Source organism: Esox lucius, chromosome 18 (genome assembly GCF_011004845.1).
Source record: "Esox lucius isolate fEsoLuc1 chromosome 18, fEsoLuc1.pri, whole genome shotgun sequence".
Taxonomy (NCBI): domain Eukaryota; kingdom Metazoa; phylum Chordata; class Actinopteri; order Esociformes; family Esocidae; genus Esox; species Esox lucius.
The window spans coordinates 22020843-22043379 of NC_047586.1; the positions used below are offsets into that span (position 1 = coordinate 22020843).

The 22537-nt window shown below is 41.0% G+C and overlaps 2 protein-coding genes across 4 annotated transcripts in view; one reads left to right on the forward strand and one right to left on the reverse strand.

The window, feature by feature from the left end:
- The window catches only part of atad2b (ATPase family AAA domain containing 2B), a 70971-nt gene extending 62901 nt beyond the window's left edge, over positions 1–8070 (reverse strand). The window contains exons 1-7 of one of the 2 annotated variants that reach the window (XM_010882174.4): positions 7754–8070; positions 1714–1856; positions 1520–1551; positions 1263–1395; positions 1016–1112; positions 764–890; positions 470–622 (exon numbers count right to left, since the gene is read on the reverse strand). In XM_010882174.4, coding sequence (XP_010880476.2) covers positions 470–622; positions 764–890; positions 1016–1112; positions 1263–1395; positions 1520–1551; positions 1714–1856; positions 7754–7855 — 787 coding nt within the window. In that variant the 5' untranslated portion in view covers positions 7856–8070. Of the gene's footprint in view, positions 1–469; positions 623–763; positions 891–1015; positions 1113–1262; positions 1396–1519; positions 1552–1713; positions 1860–7753 lie in introns of both variants that reach the window. The other variant, XM_010882173.3, reaches the window with a different exon arrangement.
- Positions 8071–8280: 210 nt separating this feature from the next.
- ubxn2a (UBX domain protein 2A) lies at positions 8281–19440 on the forward strand. Of its 2 annotated transcripts, none has more exons than XM_010882172.4 (7): positions 8281–8472; positions 9269–9337; positions 9420–9534; positions 9680–9789; positions 9969–10106; positions 17336–17497; positions 18299–19440. In XM_010882172.4, exons 2-7 carry the CDS (start codon positions 9294–9296, stop codon positions 18480–18482), a joined length of 753 nt encoding a protein of 250 aa, XP_010880474.1. In that variant the 5' UTR covers positions 8281–8472; positions 9269–9293; the 3' UTR covers positions 18483–19440. The 2 variants fall into 2 exon arrangements, with proteins under 2 accessions (XP_010880474.1, XP_010880473.1); XM_010882171.3 differs by having other exon boundaries at positions 8286–8560.
- Positions 19441–22537: the final 3097 nt, after the last annotated feature.

Below are 22537 nucleotides of genomic sequence, written 5' to 3' on the forward strand. Positions count from 1 at the left end.
GAGTAATCGCTAGCGAGACTGAAGATGAACTTTCCCATGCCAGAAACAGTCGCAATATAACCGTATACAGTTAAGGCTCACTATAATGTAACTACTGTATGTTGTTACCAGCAAATGTGTTTGTCTATCCTGACCCAAAACACATGCACGGATGCATACATCGAAGATCCACCAGAAACAGTCGCAATATAACCGTACACTTATATTTCAGGCTTACTATAATATAGATACTAACGGTTTTAGCCAGCTAAGTTTTTGTCTATACAGAATAATTCATAATGTGTACTTCGCTTCGCCTGCGAGGAGATACGAACTCGGGACCTATAGTTCACAAGTCCGCTTCTCTAACCACTACGCTATTTAACAAGGGGGAGTCAGTCAGACAGTAAGAGACATTTGCTCTTCTTGGCTGGCTCCGCTTACGCAGTCCGGCAAAAAAGGCATTATATAGTCAATGCATTTTCTTTACCAATAGGTGGCGCCTCATATCTTTGTACTGTCTTGCGCTGTCTCAGGTTGTAACGTCTGTCGTTATCCTCTCCAGCCTCTTCGGCCTCATCTCTTTCATCATCCTCATCCTCATCATCCTCCGCTTCATCATCCTCTTCCTCCCCATGAGATTCTAAATTAGAGGTGACCAGTTAAGAAGTATGTAAATTACCTCTTTTAAATGTAGTGTGAACAGCAAAGCAGAACAGCAAGCTTGCAGCTATGGCGTACATATTCCAAAACCCCCAGACAAGCATTCCCAACAAAGACACACCCTCAGTCCCCTCTTCATCCTCCTCTTCCTCTTTCTTGCTCATTGCTTTATGGTGCATCTGCATGCCAAAGGTATTCCTGCGCATTGACTTCCTCCTCTTCACACGCGAATACATGTCCATGTTTTCCTAGAGAACGGGGAGAACAGGACGTGATGGTTTAGCTAGGGGGCGAGCAGTCATAACCTCCGTCACTGGTGTGGGTCACAACAGACGTGCTTGGTCGTGGTCATGGTACAGACTAAGATACTTACCACCTCGGTGTTGGTCCACATGCGAAGCCTCTCCACCTCCCGGTTTTGTCTGATGCTGCTGATGTTGTCCATCTCCTGGAGCACCGCCTCCGCCGTGCTGCCAAAAACACACAGTCATCAGAATGGATGTCATACGGATCACAAGTGTCATCCAACAGTGAGAGTGTGACTGAGTAAATGTGTGTAACTAAACTTCCTCTGGGTACACACACAGACAGGGAGCACCGTCTTAGTGTTTGTGTTTTACCTATTGACCAGCTGGTCAAACAGCAGGCTCTGATTGAGGTGTTCAAACTGGCTCTTCCTCACACGGCAGCTCCTCTTCAGGCCAACATGGCCGTTCATATGAGAGTGGTCTCCTGTCCCTTCTTCTTTATGAGCTACAGGGTCAGAGGTAAAAAGGCAAAACAAAGAGGTGTCAGCTAAGTACTCCGACTTCTATTGGGACCCGCATGACAATCAAATTGCCATCATACTCAGAATTTTGTAGTATTTTTTTTTTACCATGTCCATTTTGCAGGGCACCAGAGGACAACCTGAAAAACACATTGAGATGTGTAAATATAAAGACACTGCAGGAACAGGTCCTCTTCTCTGAGACCGGGAAGAGATAGTGGCCTCAATGCACGGCGCACACAACCGGTTGAGGACCGGAGGCCAGACCTGTCGGCCAGACCGGTTATCTTTGCCCCGCTCACCTGGTGCGGTAGGTGGGCATGACCCAGGAGACCCGCTGGCCCTTCGCCTGGGGGGAGGGGGAGGTGTCGCTGGAGCTGGTCAGTCTACGGGTCCGCTTTGAGGGAGGGGACAGTCGAGAGCTGCTGGCATCACTACCGGGATCCTTCTGGGGGGGATGAAAGTTGTTAGAGAGGTAGACACAGGGAGAGAAACTGACCGAAAAAGAAGCCCTGATCATACTTGAATGCATGCATCATAAGATCTAAACACATGAATGGACTAGATCCTCACATCTTTTATTACTTTGAAGATGTAACTAAATAAAGCTAGATTTCTTGCACACAATTTTTTTATATTAGGTAAAACAAACACAAATTAAAAAATATAATAATACAACAGACTTACATTTTCCATTTTAGGCTAAGTATCGTGGCCTGCATTTCCAAACCACTATTTTTAGGTCTATATGTTGTGTGACACGCTCACTAGAAGAACATTTCTCTTTTCAAAACTATAAAAAATAAAAGCAAAAAATTCCCTTGGTCTCTAATAAGGCTTTTCATAACATCATATTCTAAATTAACATTGAAAGAAAAGTCTAAAAGCCATGAAATACAGTATGGTTGACTGAAATGCCTTGCCAGCTAGTCAACTACGGACAGAATTCATGCAGTTTTGTACAGAGACTAGGAAAATAATGTCCACACTGGACTATATAAGGAGAATTATCATTTGAATAGTCCATGAAGAGGTGTCAGGTCCTCTGTGCTTGTCTTTCCTCTAGAGGAAAGATGCAAAGTGCATGCGCAACAGCAATTCTTCATTCGAATCATGCCTGGGAAAGACCAGCAAAATCAAAGCAGCTAGGAGCTACAGCTCTGGAGCTAAAGATAACCAGTGAACACCTGCATTCCCTGATTTCAGGACCGCTTGTCAGTGAGACACAGCCAGCGTGAGGCCCCAAAAGAGGCACACCGGACCCTTGACACCATAAACGCCTGGGCATGCAGCAGCATATTTGTTGCTGAATTTGTTTACAACTTCTGAAAACAACTGTGTTGGAGTACATACTTCCTCAAACTGCATTCAATCGAGAACCAGGAAAAACAAGGGAAACGGCAATAATGCTCGCTGGGAGTAGAGGGCGGCGGGTTGAAATGCGATCTACCAACCCAATCCCAAAGAAGAACCGGTAGTAGCCAAACAATCAGGGAGAAACACCAAACAAGGAAATGCAAATAAGAAAGCTATCTGCTATGGAGAGCTGTTTGGGTCTGAGTTTCAAAATGTGAAAAAGTGAAAATAACGGAATTTAAAGGGTAAAATGTTTATTGACTAATCGGCTTAACTTAAATCCACATTGTCAATTCTTTAACGTGTACATTCTCTTTTTAAGTAGTGGTCACACTATCACTTGTACTGCATATGACACAGGTACCAATGCTATCATGCAGGAATGCTGACTCTCACAAAAAAACAACAAAAAAAACTAAACAACTAGTGGATGTAGTTAGGTCCAGGACATCACCTGTTTAGCCAGGAAAGCAGACCAGAAAAACAAGTTAGCTGATGGATGCAAACAATGTTCCCTTACAAACAAAAACATTCAAGCGACAATTTCAGTTAGACTACATAACTGGCAAGGTGCTATCATGTCAACCTTTCTATACTGCTAATTTGTAAGAACGTTTTCTTTGGAGGTCATGTTTGCGTCCATTCCATTCAAGTATTGCACAAGAGGCCAGCTGCAACAACAACCTAAGTTGGCTCTAGGGCAACAAAAGAGCTAGCATGCTACCTTGTTTTGTTCATATGTATAAAGCTATCCTGAAGTTGAAACTGTTTAAATAAATTAATATTGTCACATGAATCAAAACCATTGCTAAGAAAATTGAAAAGGACTGCATTCACAAGAGGTCGTTTTCCCGATAGTCCCACCAAGTGTTTCTTATTTGACTTGGCAAAGTGTTTACAACATGGTCATTTCTGAGACGCAAAAACCCAAATAGCGTTTCATAATTAGCATATACGTTTAATTATTGAATTCAATGTTTACTTTTTATACCAGGAGGAAGAAAATCAGCTAACTACCAAAGTTGACCAATCACTGATAAAAGGGCCTAGACCTGTGACACATCTATGCAGACGCTGCTAGTTGGCGTACACAAATGAGGGGGTGTAAGGGAAGGTGGTCCAATAACTCCAACAACTCAAAAAACGCAATGGGCACTGTGCAAACTTGGGAATCACCAAATGCAGACCAGGGGGATGGACAGGTGGGATACAGATATGCTAGGCCAAATTCAAGGACAAAAACAACACTGTCTATAAGAGTCACCTCAGGCATCATCCAATTTGTTAATGGCTTGAATGGAGCGCCACCCACTGTGAAAAACACAAAAAGTTGTGTGCATTGCCACAATTCCCACATGGAAAAAATTCCAACATAGCATGCTTGAGAAGGCTGCCAGATATTATAAATTGTAGAAAAAGTATGTCCTGTTCCAAAACATTTGCAGCATATCCAGCACATCTGCAACCAAGCTATGGAGTGCAGGGACACCTATACACACATAGAGGAACCTCAGACGTTCTGGGTACATTCTCGGTCCAGGAGATCAGCCCGCTCAGGGGCAAGACCCCCCAGTCTGAACCGGCATACTGCTTGGCATGCGCCAGTATCAGGAGAGTGGGCACTGGGAGCACAAACTTGGGCCTGGCATCACCTGACAGTAATAGCCACGCAGGGGACGGACGCAGACCTCACACCCAGGCCCGAAGACGCAGAAAACCTCAGGCCAAGGCCCAAGAGGGAGACACGCCCAGGGGCCAGATCCAACCTTAGACTCGGGACAGCCCGACATATCCCATGGAGCTCCACAGAGCAGACAGGCACACTACAGAAAACACAGCTCCTTACACCAACAGGGAGCCACGGAAACAGACAGACTGAGTGAGTGAACTCGGTCCAGACACGATTTATAGGTGGGTATCCTTGGCCACTGAAGCGCACATACATTCCCTGGAAAGGCAAAGAGATTGACGTGGGCCTTGCCAAAGATCTGCATAATAACAGAGGGGAGAAGCCTCCATTACAAAGACAAAGAGGCTTCTCTCAAGAGAACATTCTGGGACTGTAGGGTCAAGCTTGATTGAGAATCAAACATAACACAGGGGTCACTCCACTAAAAAAAGTGAACTCCAAAAGGGAATCAACCATAGATAGCCAAGCCTATCCCCTCTACCCGGATCAACAGAAGTGAACAGAACCAACAAAACAAGCAAAGGAAGCCCATGACGGACTACGAAAAGAGGAGAAAAACAACCCAACGATGAAAAGCTAGGTGCAGCCAGCTATAGGAATCTAATCAAAATGGACTAGTACAGCAGAAGCACGGCCTCAGCCAAGCACAACCCAAAGGGATTGTTCAATGCATGGCAGAACTTGTATGAGCAAAGACAAAAGAGGAGAATGACAACAACACCAAGCACAGAGACGTGGCTCTGGAATACAGAACGCAATCTTGACCAAACAAACTACAAACAACACCAGCCAGGGGGAATGTGACCCAAAACATACAGTTAGTAGTGGCCACCAAGGAGCCCAGAGAGAGAAAGGTAAAAAAAAAATAAAAAAAAAAAGGTATAAAAAAAAAATACACGAGACAAATTAGTTCTAAATATTAGAAAAAGCCTAAGGGAGACCAGCTGGGCTTCTCCTGAAGTCCACTATCATCTCCACTGTCTCAACACCCTAAAGACAGTGGAGATGATAGTGGACTTCAGGAGAAGCTCAGCTACCCTTCCCCCCCCATTGCCCTGGGTGGCTCCCCAGTCCACTCTGTGGAGTCCTTTCACTTCCCGGGCACCACCATCACCCAGGACCTCAAGTGGGAGCTGAACATCACCTCCCTTCCAAAGAAAGATCAGGGGGGATCTACTTCCTGCAGCAGCTGAAAAAAATCCTACCTGCCAAAGACTTTGATGGTGCATTTCTACAATGCCATCATAGAGTCTATCCTGACCTATGCCATCACCTTCTTGTAGAGAAGGGCAGGCTGCCAAACATCATCCGCTCTGCAGAGAAGGTGACTGGACATACACACCTCCAGGAGGCGAGCGGCAATGATTGGGGCTGATCCCTCACCATCACTATTTAGAGCATTCCCCTCTGGCAGAAGGCTGAGGGCTATCAGGATCAAAACCACTCGCCACAAGAAGAGCTTCTTTCTTAAAGCAGTAGGCCTCATGAACTTGACTATAGCCCGCTCCCCACATACACACAAAACCCTCAACTGGAAAAATGTATTACCCCTCCCCATACACAACCCTCAACTGGACAAAATAGTTCACCTTAAATATACTTTATTTTTTGGTAATTTATTAATGCAGTCTACTATGTCTATGCTCAGCTCACCGTTCTTACTTGTTTTTATTTCCCTTATTCCCTTTGTACAAATGATTGCATCAACAGCCAGAACAAATTATTTGTTTGTTGTGAAAGTTACTTGGCAAAAAACGTTCTGATTCTGATTGTTTATTTGAGATACAGCCTATGAATTGGATCAAATTAACTTTGGCTAGTTATAGCTCTTCTCCTAAAGTTGTTGCCTTTTTCCCCAGATCTCTTTCCCTGGAAAGCACTGGAGCCCCAAAATTAAAATTCCACGTTTCACGGCAAAAACATGTATTTGGAAAGGCTACCATGAGAGAGCTGTGGAGATCTCTACAATGTAGAGATGTAGAGCCTGATTGCATAGAGCGAAACTCAACTCTGCTGCCTACAGGCTAAGCAAACGAATTTAAACAACAGCTGTTATCAGTGACTACGATTTCAATGAGATGGAGTCATTTGATTTAACCTCCTAAGCTTTGGTGCAGGACGCCTAAAATGTACACACGTGGACACCGGGTCTCAGGATGTTAAAAAGACAGTCCCAGATATTTTTTTCTTCCTTTTTGTTGGCAATTTGCATGAGTTGATACAAATCAGAAATAATCTACTGCATTTCATGTTCAAAGACAAACTGTAAAGTTTAGATTTTTACTTATCCTAAACTTAGGCTAAGCGCAGCTGTAAAACTGCACTGTAGTTACACATACCTGTTGCACATTCCATTTTCATGACAGTACAGACAGTATATATCGACTAAGGCTAGCAATCTAAGCTAATAATAGTCACACATTCTTACATTTAAACCACTCAAGAGGGTAACAACCAATGTTTTTCATATTTTTGTGCGACGTGTATTTGGCTCAACAAAAGCTTGTTAGAATTTAACGTTTCATCTTTGTGAAGCTTGATACATTCTTGGATTGTTATTGATATATGACTGGGGTGGGGAGAAACACTTCACGCAAAAAAAAAAAAAATATGCTACTACTAGACCGAATTTGTAGCCATCAAGCGACTATCATTAGACTTTTAAATTGCAAATTGTGTTAAAATTAACTAGTGAAGTATTCTGTTTTTGTCAAACTCAAACGTTTACAGTTTAACTTAGTAATATTTTGCCAAATATTGACGCGCCAGCCAACTCTTGTGTTGTGAACCTCAGCGGGTTCATTGAGTTCCCTTCCCCCACAACTAGCTAGCTAGCACTACTAGCCAGGTATTTCTTGCCAGATGTAAACATGGTTGTCAATACTTCTTGCGTACTGAAAACCTCGACAGTTAACGGCACCGTGTGTATGTGTTTTGGGCTGTCGAGAGTGACATACCAAGTTGAGACAGACTAGTTTGGTACAGGCTAAACTACATCTTGCCGGTACCACTGTACTGGTAGGCATAGAAGGGCAACACAAAGAGAACTCCACTTGGAGCTAACAGATGGCTAGGAAGCTAACCTACAATCTATTAGTCATGCAATCGTGTCGGCTTTCATTGCAAGCTTTTTTTAACCAATGCATGCTAATCCACTGTTATTCGTGAAATCAACTCAGTTGGTGTCAAATACTGTAGGCGGTTTAATGACAAAAAAAACATCAAAAACCGACTGGAGGCCAAAGCTAGGTAGTTAGCATAGCCAATCTGGTAGTGAAGAAAATAACCCGGCTTACATGTTCTTCAGAGTTGGGTGTATTCCTGGCGGAAGATCGGGTCCTTGACGAGATGAAGGGACTGTTCTGCTCACGCCGGGAGTTCTTTCTTGTATTCACCATGGTTCTTCGGTTTATTTGCCTTTGCTTAATCTGTCTGTCCGTCTGTAACGTTACACTGCCTCAGAGAGCACGGCATAGAGGCGCCATTTCTCTTTCTCTTTAGCTAACGTTAGCTAACTAGCTCTTTTTTTGGCTGGTTCTCCTGTCAGCAGGCAAATATCGTACGCGGACCACTTCCGCTTTGCAATTGAATGGTCATTGGCCAAGCGCTCTGGCAAGGCATCATAGAATATCAGCAGTACTGTAGAGTACACTATATTCTAAACGTTTTACATTTAATCGTGAAATTGATGAGCTAAATAGTTATTTTGTAAATATGTGATTAGTGGTCAATAATAACCTAAATCTAACGATCTGTTTTCGCCTTCATTCAAATATCACAATTAATTTAATACGATCATCAAAACTACCCTACTGCACAGCAACGGTTGTAGTGTATACAATATACTATGGTACAATACAATATACAATGGTGTACTTCAGTCCGAAACTGTGTACCAAAACAAAGAACTACCTGCTGAGCTCAGCACCACAGCTGCCAAGCATGCACATGATAATATTACGCTGCAGCTGGAGAGCCTAAACCGCGCTGACGTCAAAGAAATTGTTCAGCAGATGTGAGTAGCGGCCACAGCTTGTCAGAAATGTAGCAGTAGCCGTGCGGCTAACTTGACCGGCTCATGATTAAGAAGAGAACACGAACTGGTAAAATACAATATTATTTTTGTGCAAACGTTAATATTTACTCACTTCTCGAAGAGCAATACATTTCCGTTGGCCTGGTGGGAGTGTTGCGAAATAGGCCGCGCATGGTTTTTCTAGCTAGCTGCCAGGAGAGCCTTATGTAATTCTGTCGCACTGTTAGAAACTGTGCATGAATCCATTTGATATTTGATTAATGTGTGCTTAAAAACTTGCTAAACACAAGTACTTTGATGTATTTTATCCAGGCAGGAACTGGTTAAGAGTGTAGCCTACAAAGTTGATGCGCCTACATTCTCGATAGATCCATTACTTGTATTCAAGCCAATGGCATGGCTAAATCACGGCATATCAAAACAGTAAATACCCCTACGTGGCCACGCAGCTTCTGTATATTACCCAGGCAGGAACTGGTTAAGAGTGTAGCCTACAAAGTTGATGCGCCTACATTCTCGATTGATCCATTACTTGTATTCAAGCCAATGGCATGGCTAAATCACGGCATATCAAAACAGTAAATACCCCTACGTGGCCACGCAGCTTCTGTATATAGTGCATTGCTTTCTTAGCAATCATGGAATTATATCATAATGTCCCAAACACAAATAATGATGTCGAAATATTATGTCCCAAACAAACATCACAAATGTTATTCCATTTTTATTTTTTTTTTCATAACAACTTGTTGTCTTCCCTGTTGTGTCTTGTCAGATGGACAACAGCAGAATAAAACATAATGAAAGACATTGATACAAGAGGGAATGACAAAGATGATACCTGGTGAGTGATATCTGAAAGGACCTCTTACTTACACATTTGAAAGTCACATTTATCACTTGTTATCACTTCTTACTTGTTCCAGGTGTGATGGGACAGAGAATGAGGAAGATGAGGTTCCCATCAGAAGAAGTTTCTCTGTGGAGGATCTTCTGGATGAAGTGGAGAAGATAAGCAATGTTGCCTCGGGAGGGTCAAAGGTCTGCAATATGAATATGTCATGTCTTTATATTTTTGCTGAATAGGATCTAGCTCTATTTACCCAATATAATAAAACATTTATACTTAAGTGCTTTGATTACTATAACATTCACCCTGTTTGTGGCCATGTGGTGGTTGATCTAGGTTGAGGTTGTGGTGAGGCTGTGGAAGGATGGTTTCACACTGAACAATGATGAATTCAGGAGTTACTCTGTCCAGGAGAACCAGGACTTCCTCGAAGCCATCAAACGGGGGTATTGCAACTATTCTTTCTATTTTATTCCAGGTTAGTTGATCAATTATCCTGCCTGTTCGCTTTTTCTCTTGATTCTACGTCAACCCTCTACTTTTTCCATGGTGTTTTAAACTATCCGTTTTTTGTAATCTTTCTCATGTCAAATGATTGATTGGTTCACTGCCTTGCCTGTTCTAGTGAACTTCCTGTGGAGTTAGAGAGCCGGGCTGAAGAGGAGGAACTTGAGGTGAATGTGGAAGATCTGACAGAGGAGATGTACGTCCCCAAGAAGAAGACCTTCCACCCCTTCAGTGGGCGAGGTTACAGGCTTGGGAGGTGAGATGTGCTGAAAGAGAATGAGAGGAGAATGAAAGAAAGCGGGAGGATGAGAGAGACTGGGCATGAAAAGGTCCCAACAGTTATCAAAGATTGTTTAGTATAGGGTGTGCAGTTATGGTTATATTTCTTTGATGTAATGCAAAGGTTTTCCATTAATTACTAAATCACTTTAACAAAGGTCAAATATAACAAATGCACATAAGCCTAATATACAGTTGACTACATCTTAATTGGTTTAAATTAACTATATTGTGCCCCTAAATGTTATGTCTTGGTCCTTACTTTTTAAAGTCATGAGAACAAGTGCTACCAATGAAACATTTAAATTGGAAGTTCACCCATTTGTACATTATGGCCTTAAATCATTTTGTTTGAATGTCAGTGATGCAGTGGATATAAAAAGTATACACACCCCTGTTAAAATGCCAGGGTTTTGTGATTTAAAAGAATGAGACAAAGATAAATCATGTCAGAACTTTTTCAATTTGTAATGTGAACTATAATGTGAACAATTCAATTGAAAAACAAACTGAAATCTTTGTAAGGTTTTTATTTTTCATGTTTGCCCCTCAATAACCTGGTTGCATAAGTGTGCACACCCTCTTATAACTGGGGATGTGGCTGTCTTCACAATTAACCAATCACATTCAAACTCATGTTAAATAGATGTCATTACACACCAGCCATCATTCTGTATATAGTGCTTAGCTGATTAATCACAAAGTTCAGCTGTTCTAGTAGGATCCTGACATTTTCTTAGTTGCATCTCAGAGCAAAAGCCGTGGTCTGCAAAGAGCTTTCAAAGCATCAGAGGGATCTCATTGTTGAAAGATATCAGTCAAGAGAAGGGTGCAAAATAATTTCCAAAGAATTATATATACCAAGGAACACAGTGAAGACAATCATCTTCAAGTGTTGAAAATATGGCACAACAGAGACATTACCAAGAACTGGACGTCCCTCCAAAATTGATGGAGATTGCAGATTGTTGACGTGCTGTACGCTGCCTGCTGTTACCTACCTGGCTACCTGCCAAACTTTTTTTGAATTTACTCTATATAAACTAATTGGTCAAAATTCTATTTTAAGAGTTTTACCAACGCAATATTTTTATCTGTTGACCTCTTACCCAACTTTACTACACCGGGACTCTTTTTGGACATATTTAACGGAACTACTCACCACTGAACACCCGAGGCTAAGTATCATTACAATGCCTTATCACTGTAATTGTTGTAGCAACAACACGGAGGAGAACTATCGTCTTCAGTTAAAGATAGCAGAGTTAGAGGCTCGGCTTCTGACGCAAATGTCAGGCAAGGATTATGCTAGTGTAGGAATAGAAAAAACTGCATCAGTGCCACCAGGAAGTAACAATAGTTTTGTTAGCCCCCCGGCACAGCTCCTGCAGCCGGGCAAGAACTTTCTCTTGGTCACTGGGAAGAAATGCTGTCGACCAGTTAAACCTGAATCGTTGCTAAATCCAACTGAGATTTTCAACAGGTTTTCCCCACTGGAGTCGGAGTCAAGGCCAGAGCCGTCTTCGGAGGGGAATGATTGGCAGGCATTTTCTACCGGTGGCCTTGAAAAACTGAACTTTAGTCATTGGCGATTCCATTACCCGCAGTATTAGACTAAAGAATCAGCCAGCGATCGTACACTGTTTACCAGGGCACAGAGCCACCGACGTAGCCGCAAATCTGGAGTTGGTGCTAGTTGGTGCTTGTGAAGGTAACAAATGACCTTCTAATGGCCTCAGACAAAGGGACCGCATCCGTCCTGTTGCTTCTTGATCTTAGTGCTGGTTTTGACACTATTGATCACTCCCTTCTATTAGAGAGACTGGAAACCCATATTGGGCTACGTGGACATGTTCTAGCCTGGTTTAAATCTTTTTTATCAGAAATATATCAGTTTGTTAGTGTGGATGGCATATCCTCTGACAAGTCAAAGGTATGCTTTGGTGTTCCTCAAGGCTCGGTTCTGGGCCCATTATTGTTCTCACTGTATATGCTCCCTCTGGGCGATGTAATCCGAAATCATAATGTACATTTTCACTGTTACGCTGATGACGCACAGTAATGTATTTCAATGAAGCATGGAGAAGCCCCTAAATTAGCTACATTGGAAGCATGCGTTTCAGATATTAGGAAGTGGATAACAGAGAATTTCTTGCTCTTAAACTCAAGGAAAACAGAAATGCTCGTTTTAGGACCCAAGAAACAAAGAGCGTTGTCAGCAGATCTCACTGTGAACCTCGACGGCTGCATGGTCGTATCCCAAAAAACTGTAACAAATCTTGGCATTACCCTTGACCCTGACTTCTCCTTTGAAGAACATATAAAATATGTCTCGAGTTGCTTATTTTCATCTCCGAAACATTGCAAAGATCTGAAATTTTCTATCAAAAACTGATGCAGAAAAATGTATCCATGCTTTTGTTATTTCTAGACTAGATTACTGCAATGCTCTTCTCTCTGGTTATCCAGACAAATTAATAAATAAACTTCAATTAGTGCTGCACACGGCTGCTGGAATCCTAACTAGAACAAAAAAATTTGAACACATTACTCCTGTCCTAGCGTCCTTACACTGGCTTCCTGTTATGGTTAGGGCTGATTTTAAGGTTTTACTCTTAACCTATAAATCAATACATGGACTTGCTCCTACTTGCTGAAATGATCCAGCCATACATACCTACACGTAACCTACGATCGCAAGATGCAGGCCTTTTAATTGTACCTAGAATTTCTAAACAAATAGCTGGCGGCAGGGCCTTTTCTCATAGAGCTCCACTACTGTGGAATGACTGTGCAAACTTTCAAGTGTCTCCTAAAAACTCATCTCTACAGCACAGTTTATAATTAGGTGTAGCCTGGCCCGGGGGCCAGTAGGCTTGATACTGTCCACCCTTGCTGTCTTGCCAGGTGGGCTCTCGTCGCCACTGGGATGCCCTCCCTCCAATGCCTTTTGGGGGAAGAGTCACTGGCTTGTTGTTGACTCTCTGTTGCACACTTGTACAATTGGGCTGTATGCTGTATACTCGGCCCTCATTCAGTGGGGTTGCGGTTGGTGGGTGTCCCTTTGGTTGATGCCTGGCAATGTGGGTGGTTTGATTTCCTGCCTGTTGGGCCCTGTCCGGGGCCTCCCCCGGGTAGGGCCACAGTGTCGCCGGACCCCCCCATCTCAGTTCCAAGGTGTTACGCTGCTATATTATTGTGCTGGGGGATATGAGGAATGCACTTTCTAACTTTTCTCAATCTCCTCCAGTTTAAAATTTTAGGAGGAGATGAGGTCCTGGTCCACACCTGCGGAGTACCTGGTTTGGGGGGCCCGTTGCTGTCCTTGTCCACCTGGTCATACTTTTGACCTAGTCTATAATCAAATAGACTCTGGATTTAGCCCAGAGAAATGTTTTTATTATTCCAATTGGACTCTTAATAAAGACGGAAGCTTCTTCTTACAAATAAAAACATCCAAGACCGGCTGAAGTTTGCAAAAACAAACACCAAGTCCCCCAAAAGCATGTGGGAAAATGTTAGGGTCTGATGAAACCAAGGTTGAACTTTTTGGCCATAATTCCAAAAGGTATGTTTGGTGCAAAAACAACACTGCACAAAGAACAAAATATCCACAGTGAAGCATGGTGGTGGCAGCATCATGCTTTGGGGCTGTTTTTCTTCAGCTGGAACCAGGGCCTTAGTCAGGGTGGTGGGAATTATGAAAAGTTCTAAATATCAGGCAGTTTTGGCACAAAACCTTTAAGTGTCCATTAGAAAGATGAAGATGAAGAGGAAGTTCACTTTTCAGCACGACAATCACCCAAAGCACACATCCAAATCCACAAAAGCATGGCTTCACCAGAAGCCACGTTTTGGAATGGCCCAGCCAGAGCCCAGACCTGAATCCAATTGAACATCTGTGGGGTGATCTGAAGAGGGCTATGCACAGGAGAAATCTGACAGATTTGGAGCGCTTTTGCAAAGAAGAGTGGGCAAATATTGCCACGTCAAGATGTGCCATGCTAATAGACTCCTACCCAAAAAGACTGAGTGCTGTAATAAAATCAAAAGGTACTTCAACAATGTATCAGTTTAAAAGTGTGCACATTTATTCAACCATGTTATTGTGATACTTTTTCTTCTCCAAGTGAATTTCAGTTTGTTGTTCAATTGAATTGTTCACGTAATAGGTCACATTAAAGGTGAAAAAAGTTTTTACATGATTCATATTTGTCTCATTCTTTTCCATCACAAGAACCTGTCATTTTAACAGGGGTGTGTAGACTTTTTATATCCACTGTATGTAATTATTTTCACCTGCAAGCAGATTTTTCTTGAAGCAGATAGTTGCAGGGGCCTGAATGTAATTTTAACTATAACAAAACTAAATGTTATTGTCCAATGAAGCAAACTGACTAACATATACAGTAGTTTTGTTAGGCTACTTCTATGTGGAATATAAGAATGTCATACCTCTTTTGAATTGAGACAGTAAAGTAAAGTCTCCTTTTTGTGGGAATACTTGGGAACTAAACTCCTAAATATTTAGTTTTTTCTGAATTCCTCAGATTTTATTTTGTCTTTTGAGATTCGTAGTCTAGTCATGTGACTAGGACCTCATTCAAACTCTGGTTAAAATCTGATCCAGACCTTAAACAGAATTCAGTAATTTTGACAGATCGTACTGTACTTAGTAAGAAATCAACTTAAAGTTGCAATATGCAAGTTTGCACCTATCAGCAGTTTGATATCTAGTGAAATGGCAATCTAGCAGTAACTTACACTTTCCTTGTCTAGCTAGCTAAATTCGGTATCTAATGTTACCCTACCTGTCCAGTAGAAAGGTGGCCAACTCTGCATTACTCTTTATAAATGTTTCAAACTTCAGCTGTCGCCATCTAATAATTGCCAAACCCAGATGTACCATCCATGCTTTGTCTAATTCTCGCTTTGCCTCTGTACATTTTAATTTCTTATTAATTTTGAAATATCCTCTGCTGACAGGGCCTACATTGGCCATTACTTCTTCGGATATTATTGAGGCTGGTCACTGGCCCTCACACACCTTTATGGAAGTACACTCCTGCAAATGGCCCGACCTTCTACATTCAGTCCTGACACTCAGACTTTTAAAAAAACCTTAACTGATGATATCTGAGGGTTATTATCGGATATTTTGTGTGTGGTGCACAAGCCTCTACACTTTGTGAAACCACATCTCAAGTAATTGTCAAGTACAATGTAGTTTATGCTTACCTTGCAGAATTATATAGTGATTAGTTGCCTCAATTAATATGTCCTTTATTTTGTTAACTCTCACATGAACTCCACAGAAAGAACACTAACCAAGCCACTACACCCATACCTCAGTTTTGGTCTCCTGATGTGGTTTAAAGAGAAAAATAAATTAGAAAAATCTGAGACCTAGAAAAAGACAACAGAGAACTTAATCTGGGGAATGATTTTGTGATCAGGCTTAACAAAAGACAGACAGCCATACCCCCATGGACCCCATCATGCATCCAGGGAGCAGGAAAACAACATCACTCAAATTTAATTGGACACATCTTGATGTCACACAAACTTTAGCTGTCAACGCTTGTTTGTGAGATCAAAGAGGAGTTAAATTAGGCTGTGATCATGGCATGATTTGATTAATCTATGAGGAGAACAAGAGCTTGCACACTCATATGCTCCACCAAAGTACTTTTATAAAAAATATGTGGACAGGCCTGACGAATATCCCAGAGGACGTTGTTACTTTGGTGCAGCGTGCCAGCTCTATGTTTCCTTTACATTGAAATGTGTTAAGCCCTGCACCTCCAGACGTATCTGCGTTGGACTTTATCTTTTGAATGATCTGATTATTTCCATAAATATTGGCCTTCAGTATTGCTTACTATGTGGTCATGAAAGCAAATTCTGCATTTAGAGAAACACGTGAGTCCAAAATCACCAGTGCAGTTGCAAAGAAAATCTGATTCTCTTAGAGAGGGTCAACAATTAAAGGGGAAGTGTGTAGAATCCTGACTCTAACATTTACAAGTCTAAATTCAAACATTGACACGACTTGTATCCTTTTCTTCCCTAGCCAACTGAAACCGAAATAGGCTTGGGGGGTAGTACTGGGAGTGTCTAATGCGAGTATGAGGAGGCGAAGCATCAATACAAACTAATTGACGGACCGGCTAGAAAGCTCTAATGGGGAATATCGGATCTGGTCTCTTCTGGTCATTTATGCTTGTATTTATGCTGGTAGTACTGTAAAGCCAGTTAGCTTGCTAAAATGAGGCAATGTTCTCAAACCTACTAGGTAGTGTTATCATGCATGTCATTGAAATTGTATTTAAACACTCCATAAGGCCAAAAATTAGGGACATGACTTTACCTGAGTTGAGGAACTTGGGTCTTTACTTGAGACTTGTCCATTAGGGGGTTTGAGTTGAGACTTGTCCATCAGGGGGTTTGAGTTGAGACTTGAGACTAGGTAAGGACTTCCAACTCTGGCATATTATAAAACATTCTATAACACTCCAAACCAAGTGCTGTTTTATCAGAATTTTATACTGTTGGCATTGGGTGGTCCATCTGTCTAAGCTGTTGCTTCTGGTGCACATATACTGCAGTGGTACAGGTTAGAATCAGGCCCACTGCTCTTTCAACAAAACACTAGCTTTCCCCAATGTCTCTGTTAATGCATAGAAATACCCCCAAAATATCTTACAAAAATATAAATATCTGTGCAAATTGTTTAAAAACAACAACATATGCATGTTTAAAAGAGGCCATTAACAAAAAATGTAAATTTTGTTATATGGGAAATTTAAAAAAGTATCTCCAAAACAATGCATTGTAGAAAGTCATTAGTCAGAGTGATGTACAATTTTCAAGTGTTTTTGGGCATTTTCTAGGTATTTTCATTATGAATTTTAGCAAGTTATTATGAATTTGACTCAATTTATTTATCGCTAATTGTTTCTATAATTAAAGAAATATTGGGGAAAAAATTAAGAAAAAAGCTTTTGGGGAAAAAAAAGAATGTGATGAATGTCGTACAAAATCACACCAGTAGGTGCTGCTCTAACTCTATGCCTCTATGTATTATTAGGACTTGCATAGGGCCACATGCCATTTTTGGTGGGTACCAACCTGGGATAAATAACAAAATATTTTTATTCTTTTGGAAACCAACTTGTGTTGTGTGCGTTTCTTTCCCCTTTCCAGTGTTGCTCCCAGAGTAGTGGTCCGGTCTCCATCGGTACATGAAGAGGGGGAGTTTCCCCCAATCCCCATGGTAACACTAGACCATGGCCTCCCTGTCACATCTCTGCAAATATGGTTGGCTGATGGCAGGAGGCTGGTGCAGAGATTCAACCTATCACACAGGTGGATATTACACGGTCCTAACCACCCAACCTGATACTCCTAACTTTAAAGAGATGTACTATATAGGAATGTGACTCTCCTTTCCCAGAGTACCGACTTAAAGCATCTTCACCAGCATGACTCTTACAAGCCCAGTACATCAAATAAGCCACAACTTATAACATTATCCTTCTGACCATTAAAAGATCAAGCAGAGGTGCTGAAGTTGACATAAGCATTTGTCATCCTATGCTATCATTTTTTAGAGTGCTCCTTGAGCCAGGTTACCCTGTATTATGGGGGTCATGTTACATCATAGAAATAGAATGCCCAAAACAGATTCCCGTCAGAGGTCCATAATGGCTGTGAAGGGAAGTTCAACCTGTATGTGCATCCCTTTTATGTCAATTTGTGGCTACCTGCGCTGGTGCCTGCTTAGTGGAGAAAGCTTTCTGTGAGGAGCTGCTTGGCGTCATCGTAGATCTATAAAATCCCCAGAGAGGGATTGCATAACTCCGATGCAGTGTATATATTATGTAACCGGGTTAGAGGACAGAGAGGTGAGAGAATACAGCCCAGAGCTTGAAGTATGAATGGAGTGTATTGGGCTTCTTATTAACACTTAATTACCCTATTTGTATAATCAAACACCCACCGAATGTTAAGAAGTGATCATCCTCTGGTTTTTGCTTTTGCAGAATTCTTAGCAAAGATTCCCAATTTTGTGCATGTGTTTGTGAGGCTTCGCCAGTCCCTTTATGCATTTGTATGCGGCTGCGTGAGTGCGTGAGCTCAACCCTCAGCCTGTCATGTTCTCCCCAGGATCTGTGACGTTCACAGCTACGTCCAGCGCTGTCAGAGGAACAGCTCGCCCTTCATCCTGACCACGTCCCTTCCCTTCCGAGAGCTCCTGGAAGAGGGGCTAAGTCTGCAGGAGGCGGACCTAACCAACGCTGTCATCGTCCAGAGACCTCTCAACACGGAGGCGCCGTTCGGACGCTCCTGACCAATAAGGACAGCGAACATAAACCTTGAAATCCCAGCCATTGGTCTAGAGCAGTTTTAGGCAACTCAGGGTCCTGGAGGGACAGAATACTTTGGGTTTTCATCCTCTCCTAATCAGGGACTGATTTCAACCTGGGGAAGCCAGGTGAGTGCAATTAACTACCAGGTAGAAAAATAGATTACTGAAGTGTTTTGTCCCTCCAAGAGCGAAGGTTCTTACCTCTGTTCTATACCAATAACAGCCCTTCACATAGACATTTTTCCTTGCAGAAACCTTGATTCCAACCTAAAGTTAAAGGCAATACTCACATACAGTTGTTAACCTTTTTGTCTGTTCATGGAAATGTTGCTCCTACTCCAAGTCCCACAGATCCTAATGCATTAATCGAAACCTACTACTCCTTCATGCCCTCTTAAACAGCTGATGTTTGAGCATCATACTGCTTTAGCATCAGATGCCTCCACGTAGCAATGGGATGAAATCCCAATGTAGCCAATTCAGCGCTATCTTCCTATGTGTGTGTTTGTGCATGTGTGTGTGTGTGTGTGTGTTAGGGGCTGTTTCCTGTCCTAACTTGTCTTCCTATTCTGTAGCTAACTATTACCAAGGATATGAAACACTGTGAATGTTATTCCCTATTGTAAAGTGCATTATGTTAACACTGAGTTGGCAATTGGAGATTATTAAGCTGCTATAGTCTAGTGCACATAAAGGAAATTCTTAATCGTCACCATTCCTTCTTCATGGAAAAGTTGCAATAACATTTAAGTCACAAGTTCCATATTGCTACATATTTTTCCGGATCATGTTACTTGAATAACGTGAATATGAAGGTATGAAGGTATGTAATGACTAACGACTGAAGGTATGAAGGTATGTAACGACTGACTTCCATACATTATATGTACAGTATAATATTCATAAGCTTACGTCTTGCCCAATAAATCAATATAATGTATCTGTCTTGTGATTTTATTGCCAGACATCAACTTAAAGTAAAGGTATTTGTTGTACAGAAGCATTAGGATGGGAATCCTTAGCTTAAATACTAAGAGCTTTACATAAAATATTTTGAGAATAGGTGAATGAGCAGTTCATTTAATGAAGACCCAGGTTTGACTTGTCATCCCTGTGTTGGTGCTCTAGGGTGATCCCATGGTCTAAACCGTTGCCTCCAGGGCATATGTACTTCTGCCACTTGGTTTTGAGTGCCCTGCTGATTATAAAGCATATAATGCCTGAGGAAATCTCTTAAAAAACAGACATTTAACTATGTGCTATCTACAGTATATTGGTTATCCAGTTTTCATCCTAAGTGAGGTAATTATGTTTCTGTGTGTGTTTTACAAGTAGTAACGCATGACTAATTGAAGACATTTTGCCTCGCTGGTTTTTTTAGGCTTGAAGTTAAGGTAAGGGTTAGTATTCTACTGAGGTTTGGGGCACATAGATAGTACAACCTGAAAAATCTGTCCGAACAAGGTTTTTGTCAGGTTCGCACCAGGGAAGATGTGATTTCCGGCTCATGCTAGGTTTAGGGAAATAAATACAATATGTCCAATTGTTTGAATTGGGGATACATGTAGGTTGGAGGCATTTACAGTTAGGGTTACACGTTAGAGCTAGGTGAAGTTTAGTTATGAAAGTTAGGTTATTGAGGTCAGGGTTTTGAATAGAGAGCATGGATTTCTGGGTCACGGTTTCGATTTTAGGTCCCCATAAGGATAGCAAGACAAACGTGTCTCTCCCCAGGCTCTTCATCTGCTCATGACAAGATGAATGCCATTATCCATCTTCAATATTTAAAACCGCAAGGAGGAAACATGAGATAGGAGAGCAAGGAGGATAAAAGGGGAGTCGATGTTAGAGCTATACTACACAGCTGGAAACTCTTGGACCAGACATCCTAATGTCAATATATTAAACATTATTAGGGCTAACACCGAGGGGTAGAAGCTAGACATCCATTTTCTTTAGGCTACTCAACTTGGTGTGCTAGCCGTGGGATCCGAAACATTTAATAACACTAAGCACGCATGAAAATACGTCCCATATTTCCTTTCCTCAGTTGCCTTTTTACCTGAGACCTTTCATTGCACATTCCTCTTCACGCATTCATTTTTAATTATCTGAAACATGAACTGATAATGTTTGGAATGTGAGAGGAAGTCTGGAGGGTTTGGCAGGGTTTTCTTCAGGTTTCTGAGCTTTGGCCTCTGGCAGCATATCTGAGAGAAAGCAGGTTAGTTGACTTCTCTGCAGTAACTGGCTTGGGGCTCTAAAGATGCTTTGAAGAGGCTAAGGGAGAAAAGACAGTTTTTCTTGTACAGGACATGTGCTTTAAAGGAATACCTGGACAAAAACAGGTGAGTGAGATGAACCCTTTAAAAATGTAAAGACATGAGATATATTTAGGTTGGTGTGAGATTGTTTTATTTTGGTGTTGGGTGCACCTGTAAAGGTAGCCTTTTTGGGGGGTATAACTAATGATTAAACGTGTCAAAATCTACAACCTCTATATAAGTGTGTGTGTGTCAGTCACACGGTTGCTGGTGTTGTGTTAGTCATATGATCTCTGTTGTGTATGTCTATGTTTTGTACATCTTGTTTTGCCTAAGGTATGTTGAAGACTTAGTTAAAGAGCTATTTGAAATCCAGAGCATTCAAGCTGTCCCTGTTGTCACATACTGGTAGACTGCCCTTGTGCCACAGGAATCTGATTATATTGCAATTTAAGCCTGCATTACATCCACATAAGCTTATTGATTATCCCATAAATAAAAATGAGCTGTATGTATTATGAATTATGGCTTTTTAATGATACAGTTGGTAGCTTATTACTTAAAAATTATTTTTTAAAATTTTTTGATATCCCAAAATCGCATCCATATATTATTAATTACATTATCGAAGAGCCTCAAAATTGATTTTACACAAATAATGAGGTAGTGATTTTATACTAATATTTGAAAGATTTTGAAATATCTTTTAAAAATGTTGAGATATTCATCCCAAATCGCATCAGTGTATTTTTCATTTCATTATCTAAGAGCCTCAACTTTGAGTTTTCACAAATAATGAGGTACAGATTTTTTCCTAATATTTTCACAAATAATGAAGCATATTGTATTTGCTAATATTTAGAAGTTTCCTTTTGAAATAGCATTTTCAAATGTTGACATATTCATCCCAAATCGCATCCTTTCATTATTCATTACATTATCTAATAGCCTCAACTTAGATTTTTCACAAATAATGAAGCATTAGAGTATCAATCAAGAGTAGGATGATATGATTTCGGATGAAGATCTCAAGATTGGAAAAGGCTATTTCAAAAGGGAACTATAAAATATTAGTAAAAAATCTATTATTGATAATTTGTGACATTTTATATTTTAGGTTCATAGACAATGTAATATAAACTATAGTGAAGTGATTTGCGAATGAAAACTAATAATAGTATATTATTCATTAGATAATGTAATGAATAACATACAGATGCAATTTCAGATTTATATCTCAAATTTGAAAAGTCTATATCAAAAGGAAACTTTAGAATATTCACAAAACTTTGTGGTTCATTATTTGTGAAAAATCTAATTTGAGGCACTTAGATAATTCCATGAAGTATACACTGCTGTGATTTGGGATGAATATTTCAACATTTTAAATAGTTATTTTAAAAAGAAACTTCGTTAAAAATATATGGTTGATATTTTGTGATAAATCAAACTTGAGGCTATTAGATAATGTTATGGAGAATATATTGCAGTGATATCTCGACTTTTGAAATAAGTTATAAGTTACAAACTGTATCATTAAAAGCCTTCGTTCTTAGGACTGCAATTTTACCCGGGTCCCTAAGTATTCATCACCCCTGCAGAAAAACCCTAACCCTAACACTACCCCCCCCCCCCCCCACGCGTGAACGCGCACTCTCTCGATTTTCATTGCTGCGACTTGTTTGCTTGTTGAGAGTACAGCCTACACATTTCACTTATCATCGTAGCAAAAAGGATTAATTTAATTGGGTACATCAAGGCAGCAATCGATAA

Coding starts and splice junctions, on each gene's coding strand:
- ubxn2a (XM_010882172.4), top strand. CDS start 9,294: ATGAAAGACATTGATACAAGAGGGAATGACAAAGATGATACCTG. Junction 9,338..9,419: donor AATGACAAAGATGATACCTG/GTGAGTGATATC, acceptor TACTTGTTCCAG/GTGTGATGGGACAGAGAATG. Junction 9,535..9,679: donor TTGCCTCGGGAGGGTCAAAG/GTCTGCAATATG, acceptor TGGTTGATCTAG/GTTGAGGTTGTGGTGAGGCT.